Here is an 8,341-nt window from a genome sequence, read left to right on the forward strand (position 1 = left end):
CTCCTCCCCTGTCAACCTTCCTTAACTCGTAATCTTTCCGTTTCTTCCTCTAACTTACTATAAATTTCGTCATTCCGTCTCTCTAAATCTTTTACAATGTCTAAACCTCAACCCAAAACTCGAGATTGAAATAAACGGGTTAACACGACACAATAAATAAAAGGTTCATGTTAGAATCAAGCTCTTTGAAAACGTTTAATGTTTCAACCCGATATGATACTATTACTGCTCGACATGTTTTTCAGGTCTAATTTCGTCACACGTGGTTGCATTGTTGGAATGTCGATCACTCGTTGACAGGATCACAAGCTTAGTTTACTGTTTTGTAGGTTCAAGTCACGTGGTAAACGATTAAAAAATATCTTAACCTTTTATTGATTTAGAAAAACACATTATCATTTAGTTGACTGTTTTTGTAAAAATATATACTATATTAATTGTTTGTAAACTAGAAAAAAAGTATTGAGCAGTAAATCCAATCCACACAACAGACAACCTATTTCGAATTTATCCATTCATCTTAACTTTGGTAGTGGTAGGAGTGCAAAGTGAATGCAAGTTGACCATTTCAAGCCCCCTTACAAGCTTTAGTGCTAACAACACTTTATTTGCCTAAAGTTTAATAGTTATGGGACCAACTTTAATTCGACTCTTTTTCTAGGTATCACCCACATTCAAACCTTTTCGAATAAATGTTTTCCCCATTTTAAAGGTCATGGAATCCAATGTTTCATGTTTTAAATATTTATAAATACTTTTTAATTGTTTTAGATAACGTACAATGCAACACAAATTTGATTTGATATGATAATACGGATATAATTTTTCACAAAGTGATAAGGGTTAAGGAGATTAGATAGGGGTTCAAGTTAAATAACTTGTTTAACAATTGAAGCATTGAATATTAATCCAAAAACTATAATATAAATAATTATTGATATTTTTCAGTAGTAAAGGCATCTTCGATAGTAACATTTTTATAAATTTTATACTATTTGAATAACATCTTTGAAAGACTTTTACCATCGATATGTGTATATTTTTAGGTTACTTTCGGCCATTCAAAAAGCTTAGTGGTTATCCGTTTATTCATTTGATATATTTTGCTCATGCATTTATTAATACTTTAGTTTATACTAAAGTAACTTGTATATATTTTCTTAAATAATTATCATTATGTAAAATAATATTAATTTGCAAAATATAATGTGTGTTTAAATTTACAAAAATATGAGTGGCTATATATATATATATAACATTATGAGAGGATAATATATATTTTTTAATTTTAAACAAAATAAAAAGCCTAATATATTAAAGATGATGATACTTGATATAAATTTTAGACAAAATTGCAAAAATGTTCCCAGTGGTATGCATTTTTTTGAAGTTTAGTCCAAAACTCAACTTTTTTGGATTAGTAGTCCTTTTGAGCTAATTTCGTTGCGTTTTTGTTCCCTCTGAATAGTAAAATGGCTGTAATACCCTTGGGGTATTTATTTTCCATTTTTCTTTCATTTCTTTTTAAATCTAAAATTAATTAATTTATTTTAATAATTAAAAAAATAAAAAGGGACCCACTCTCTCTCTCTCTCATACGCAAACACAAGCAGAAGAACTATAAAAATCCTTCAAACACAAGGTAACATATCGTCATCGTCAATATCATCATTGCACGCTTGAAGACCTTCATTTTTGTATTTTTCTTTATCTGTATACATCGGTTTTAAGAGTCTCGATACACAGTGCCTGCAAATGGAAAGTCTGAAACCTCCTTTAATCCATTCGTGGTATCCTTCTCACTTTTCTCTTTCGATCTCCTGATTGAATGAACTAGAAGCAGGATTTTGATGATTTCTGATTTTTATGTAATATGAAGCATCTGATTGTGTAAGGGTTTGATGGCTTGTTTCCCTCTCACCAAAATCGTACATACTTAGGGTTGAAGCATCGTTGCATCCTTCTTCTTTATGGAATCAAGCCGGAAATCACACAACTTTTGAAAATTGCACTGGACCTACGGTGATGGAGGCGATTGTGTGTGTTTTTCATGTATGCTCTGTATTTTTTTTCTTTATTCAAGATTGTAAATGGAGTTCCTGAAAATGAAATGGAGGAAAGGACACCCACATCGGGTTTTGTTCCTTGAGATTTGGGGATTCCATCGATTTTGTACACCATATGCATCGAAGAAAACCCCATTTGGATTCTGAAAAAAGTGAAGCTGAAAGAGGGAGAAGAAGATGCTACCTTCAAATATCCTTTTTGAAATGAAAAAAAAAACGTTCAATTTCTGCAAATGAAAAAATCGAAACAAGCTACCTTATTAGGTTTTAGAATCGAAACATGTGTATGTTCATCATTATGTGTATGTTATGAGTTAAGAAGAGCCTGATGAAGATGACTAATACTTTTTTTGTTTGTTTGTGGATTCTGCAAGTGAAACACTAAACGAGAGAGAGAGAGAGAGAGAGAGAGAGAGAGAGAGAGAGAGAGAGAGAGAGAGAGAGAGAGAGAGAGAGAGAGTATGGGTCCCTTTTTATTTTTTTAATTATTAAAATAAATAAATTAATATTAGATTTAAAAAGAAATGAAAGAAAAATGAAAAATAAATATTTCAAGGGTATTACAGTCATTTCACTATTCAGAGGGACCAAAAACGGAACAAAACTAGCTCAAAAGGACCACTAATCCAAAAAAATCGGGGTTTAGACTAAAACCCCCAAAAAATACATACCACAGAGACCATTTTTGCAATTTTGTCTAAATTTTATACAATAAAATCAAAAAATGATGTTACAAAAACAAGAGTAAATTACTGAAATCATCCCTATGGTTTGGTCAAAATTACACGTTTGGTCCTTAAATTTTTTTTTTGCACTCGGATCGTCCCTGTGGTTTGATTTTGTTGCGTTTTTCGTCCCTTACATACATAAAGTTAGGGACCAAACATGCAATTTTAACCAAACCATAAAGACAAAAAAACGTAACAAAATCAAACCACAAGGCAAAAAAATATTAGGGACCAAACATGTAATTTTAACCAAACCATAGAGACGATTTTGGTAATTTACTCCAACAATAATAAATAATAAATTAACCAAGAAATATGCAACTTTTGGCCTATGTTTTTTTACTTAAGTTTTAAAATTATTTGACATGTTTGAGATAAAACATACCAAATAAGTAAATTAAATAAAAATACATATAACTATTACTATCAAACATCAAAAATGAAATGAGCATTTCCAAAATGAATTAATTAGACCACCATCCATATTACATTAATTAAATTAACAAGAGAAGCTACAAAATCTACAATCAATACTAACAATCTGTCCAACCACTTCACCTTTTCAGTATCCAGTTGGAAGCTCACATTTCCCAAATTCTGCAAAATTAACAAAATAATATTAATTCTCCAATATTAAGTAAAATAAATAAATTGTTAACGTCATATTTTTCTTATTCAAAGATTTGATATCAAAACCACTTTTCACTTTCATAATTCTTACTGTATTTTCTTTAACTTTTTATAAGGGTGACATGCTTCCACAACACTACAATGTAGACTTGTAACGTATTCTTGAAGATTTGTACTTTGCTTATTTTAGAAACAACTTGGTAATTTTCACTTTTACAACTTTGACCCCTGAATATTCATATCATGTTATTGAGAAATCCTATAAAAACTCATATACCCATAATATAAAAGAATCTTCTTAGTGGTACTTTATGTATAAAAATAGGTACCCTCGACCATTTTGTCAGAGATGGCCACCGTCAATCACCACCAGACGCGCATGTTAGCACCACTAGACCAAAAAATCTAGTAATTCCAAAAAACATTCACGGTCCTCTATGTTCTTGATATTATAAAAAAATAACGTTAAATTGTTGACCATAGTGCTTTTAACCGCAATGGAAAATAAAAGGGTGAATCAATAAATGAGCAAAAATAAGGAAACTAATTTGTTTATAGTTAAAAAAAAACAAAAACAAAAGTTCATTACCTTCTAAATTATTTTCCACCAAAAAAACAGGATCATATAACAAAATGTTTATATTATAGAATTTGGTTTTTCTTTTCTCGAAATTCATCATTTTCGTATCTACAATAATATTCATTTTTACTTATTTTATTAATTACCCTAAATAGAATCTAGTGTTATATTTTTTGTATCTACAAGATTATAAAGATAAAATGTAGCTATTGTTTACGGAGATAAAATAAGGTACGTACTAGGTGGCTGGGATACAGTGTGCGCGGCGCCACCAAAATAACACGAACCAGCAGCACGTCCAGTCTTTTGATAGTAGCTATTGAAAGCGTACGATGCGTGAGCCTCTAACGTGTTAGGATCGTAACACGTGGAACCTGGTTGTATCGGACGGCAGTCAGCACCACCTTCTCCACAAGCGTAATCTAGAGCAGTCTGCAGCCTATCTTTTCCAACATCACTTGCTACACACCAAGATTTCCCCGACCCGGATCCAGACCCGGACCTAGACCCGTTGTTTGGAGCTGACACCCTCACTTGACCTCCACCCATATCACCGGTGGCCGGCGACTGTTTGTCTCTGTAATCTTTCAAATCCTCCGTCGTGAAAGGTACATTGTAAACTTTTTCCCGGTTCGGGTAAAACAACCCGTAGTTTCTCTCCGACGAAGGTCCGTCTTTCTTGTTCTCGTTAAATAAAGCAAACAGGAAAACCGTGAGGTCTGCTTTAGGCCGGAGAGGTGTACCTCCGCCGGTGAGAATGCGCTTTACTAGGTTACCATTGTAAGCAGCGGCGTTCTCCATGCTAGCTCCGATCTCGTTGTCGTCACCTTTTGACGGCCACCCCGTCTCCGTTACAACCAACGGGATATCATCGAACTTCATCGCCGACATTGCGGCAAACACGGCGTCGATTTGAGCGTCGAAGAGGCTGAAGTAACGTAAGCCGTTGCCGGCGTCAGGTACGCCGGGGTTTTCACGGAAGAGCGCGTAGTCGAGGGAGATGACGTCGGAGTTTGATTCATATGCGAAAAACGGGTAGGCGTTAACCATAAGGTAAGACCCGGTTTGACGGAGAAGTTCGAACATGGGTTTGAAAACGGGTTCAATGAGTTCGGGTCTGAAAGATCCGGACGAAGAAGGGTATGAGTTCTGTAAAGCACTCAATGCCACCGGCGACGAGATTTTGATATCGGAATGCAGATTAAACTTAACAAGAGCTTCATGGAGGTTTTTCATGGCAGGTACGAGAAACCCGGTTGTGTTTTTCCGGTCGACGAACACCTCATTACCGACGGCGATGGCTTCGATTTGCGTGTGTGGGTGGTACGCAGCGACATTTCGCTCCACCCATCCGGAAGCAAACGACCGTTTACTAGCGGCGGCGCGGAGGAGCTCGTTGGGGAGGTCCACCGTGACCTTAATGCCGGATCCGGCGAGTGATTTGAGTACAGCAGGGTCAGTGTCGTAGACCTTAACGCGATTGATTCCTTGAGATTTCAGGAGCTTAACGACCTTCGAAGGCGATGGTAGATCATTAGCGATTCTACCATAGTTGACACCGATTGAACCTCCATCTGTAAATGTAAATCAAAACCCATGTAAGAAATATAAGACCGATTACCATGAAGGTGATCAATAATGCAAATGTATGAGAGATATGAACCTGCAAACGAGAAAATGGCGAGGAGGAAGAAGAAGAGTGGTGCCATTTTGCTGGGAAAACAGAGGAGACTGAAAGAGGGAAAAGTGATTTTATTTAGGGGGCGTCATGTTGGTTAGTGTTAATCGGAGCCGTTGGATTTGTGAGGCCATGTCGAAATGTGGGCCCACTTAGTTTTACCATTTCAGCACTGTTACAACTTACAAAAGTCACAAAAATGTGTATTGTCAATTTTTAATTACTTTACATCGACATAATTTCGACGAATCATCAAAATGCCAAAGTTATGCTGGAATATTAACAAATATTTACTGTTAGAAAGAGGGGATAAAAGAGTGTGAATGATAATTGATAAGTGATCACCGTCATATAAGAGTCTCAAGACCAAACACAATGAGATCTTATATATGTGGGTATTATAAACTTTGATGCATAACAATTCATACACATCTAAGTGTTTTGGGAGAAAATTTGAAATAATGTATGAAATGTTTGAATTTGTAAGAGAGACCAAAAGGTGGTGTATATCTAGTATATAACCCATAAAATTTACGGATGTTATTAGATGAGTTTAATCGGATTTTGGTTGATTCGATTGGGGTTCTAATATGCTTTATAACAATTCTAATTCAACCGTAACCAACTCAAATATGGTTTAGTTTAATCGGTTTATGCGGTTCTGTTTACTGGGTAAACCGAATAAGACTTCATGTGTTTTATTTTGGACAAATACCTCTTTGTAAATTTGTAAACATCATATCATATTTGTTATTTAACTAAAAAAAAGATAAATGAAACTTGTATAAAACACAATTTAGGTTTCAAAATGATTAATCTATAAAAATATAATTTTAAAATATAAAGCAAATAGTCTCTTTTGGTCATTAACCGAAACAATGGATGTGTTCGGCACAGATCATTTGAGAGCGTTTAAGAGCTTCTAGCTTTTAGCGTTTGACAAAACATTTCGTATTGAATAGAAAATCTTGTTTGACACTACAAGCTTCTAGCGTTTATTTTAAACAAAATACTTAAAATCCAAATGTTACTTCACGTAGCGTTTAACAAAATGTTACAAACTACAAGCTACCCACTACCAGTTAGTTTTGACGAAAACGCGCAATATAAAACTATCCTTAACCAAATCAAAGTAAATAAATCAAACGTTATTTACTTTTCGAGTTTTTATGACACCCTTAAAAAAGATAAGGATGATAAAAAGAAATGTTTTTTTCCCTATAAGTCACAAATGGATATATGACAGTTATTAGGGGTGAGCGCGGTGCGGTTCAGTGCGGTTATTAACCAAAACCTCACCACTAACCGCAAATGCGGTTAATCCATTTTCAAAACTGCATGGTGCAGTTATTTTTATGGTGCGGTTTAGTTTTTTCTGTGTTGCGGTTATTAACCGCATGGATTTGGTGCGATTATTTTGTGTGGTTTTTAACCACAATTTAGAGCTCAAATAGTTTTAAGAGTTCAAACATATTACTTGTAATAATAAAAAAAATAAAAATAATAAAAAAAATCATAAGGTATAAGACAATTAACTATTTAACTTAAACCACAAACAACAAATATCTTAAAAACGTCAAATCAATAGTAATCTCCCTATACTAATAAAAGAGTAGTTCTTTTGTCATGTGTCACTATATTAGACCTCTTAATTAATGTGTTGACATTTGTCAATCTATTAGTTCTCCATTTTAAATTTATTAAACTTCCTCATTAATGTGATGTTATTTTCAATGTATTTATTCTCCATTTTAAATTTTATATTATTGTTTTCATTAATTCACAAAAAAGTCTAATATATATTAAAAATTATTTTTATATATTTATTTGAATCAACGATTATAATTTCACATAATTAATAAAAATATCTCTTAATTAGTAATTTATTTAAAATAATTGATTAATAATTTTGATTTTTTTATTATAAAAGTTTAATTATTTTTATAACCATGGTTCCCACGGGTTATAAACTAGTTAACAATAAATATCTTAAAGTTTCTAATTTCATCATTTTTCAAAGTTAAACATAAGAAAAAAACAACACTTTTGTCTTCTAGTATTTTATCTGTCTTTCATTTATGAAACTTGTCTTATTTTTAATATTTAATAAACTAATAATTGATAAAAAAAAAAATTGTATATAATATATGCGGTGCGGTGCGGTTTTTTGGGGTTTTTGGAAGCTAATAACCGCACCGCATCGCAAATTTGCGGTTTTTGAAAAACAGAAAATCTCACCATCGGTTTTTATTGCGGTTGCGGTTTATGCGGATTTTGCGGTTAATTTTAGTTGCGGTGCGGTTTTTGCTCACCCCTAGCAGTTATGATCGACCACTTTCTCAAAAGTCTTGAAGGTGGAATTCACTCTAGAAGTCCCAAGGGTGAAGTTCACTTTAGAAGTTCAGAAGCCTTCGAGGGGTTTTAAACTCTAAAGGTCTCTTAAAAGGATGTTCATAATGTGCTTAAAGGGTTAACTAAAGTAGTTATTTTCTTAGTCAAATTCAATTCTTCTATATCAAGTGTATTGGACTCGTACTTATACTTACAGTTGAAAATTTTGTTTTGGTCATAAGGGTGTTGCCTCTTCACCATCGTCATTCCAGGTTTAAACTATCTTTATATCAGTAGACACTCTCCGTCATCTGACTTTAAATATATG

General features: G+C 33.5%; 1 protein-coding gene and 1 long non-coding RNA gene across 2 annotated transcripts; one reads left to right on the forward strand and one right to left on the reverse strand.

Moving 5' to 3' along the window:
* Nucleotides 1–1,652: 1,652 nt before the first annotated feature.
* On the forward strand, nucleotides 1,653–2,410 carry LOC111902806 (uncharacterized). Its single transcript, XR_002853966.3, has 2 exons — nucleotides 1,653–1,790; nucleotides 1,880–2,410. It is a non-coding gene; the product is annotated as an uncharacterized LOC111902806 (long non-coding RNA).
* Nucleotides 2,411–3,234: 824 nt separating this feature from the next.
* LOC111902807 (glucan endo-1,3-beta-glucosidase 12) lies at nucleotides 3,235–5,766 on the reverse strand. Its single transcript, XM_023898614.3, has 3 exons — nucleotides 5,668–5,766; nucleotides 4,244–5,578; nucleotides 3,235–3,391 (listed from the first exon to the last, which is right to left on the reverse strand). Exons 1-3 carry the CDS (start codon nucleotides 5,711–5,713, stop codon nucleotides 3,357–3,359), a joined length of 1,416 nt encoding a protein of 471 aa, XP_023754382.1. The 5' UTR covers nucleotides 5,714–5,766; the 3' UTR covers nucleotides 3,235–3,356.
* Between the last annotated feature and the right edge of the window lie 2,575 nt (nucleotides 5,767–8,341).

This window comes from Lactuca sativa, chromosome 7 (genome assembly GCF_002870075.4).
Source record: "Lactuca sativa cultivar Salinas chromosome 7, Lsat_Salinas_v11, whole genome shotgun sequence".
Classification (NCBI taxonomy): Eukaryota; Viridiplantae; Streptophyta; class Magnoliopsida; order Asterales; family Asteraceae; genus Lactuca; species Lactuca sativa.

What these genes read in the sequence shown, in the direction of transcription:
- LOC111902807 (XM_023898614.3), bottom strand. Translation starts at nt 5,713, where the DNA reads ATGGCACCACTCTTCTTCTTCCTCCTCGCCATTTTCTCGTTTGCAG. An exon ending in CGCCATTTTCTCGTTTGCAG is followed by an intron (nt 5,579 to 5,667) that starts GTTCATATCTCT and finishes TTACATTTACAG; the next exon opens with ATGGAGGTTCAATCGGTGTC. An exon ending in CACTGTATCCCAGCCACCTA is followed by an intron (nt 3,392 to 4,243) that starts GTACGTACCTTA and finishes TTAATTTTGCAG; the next exon opens with AATTTGGGAAATGTGAGCTT.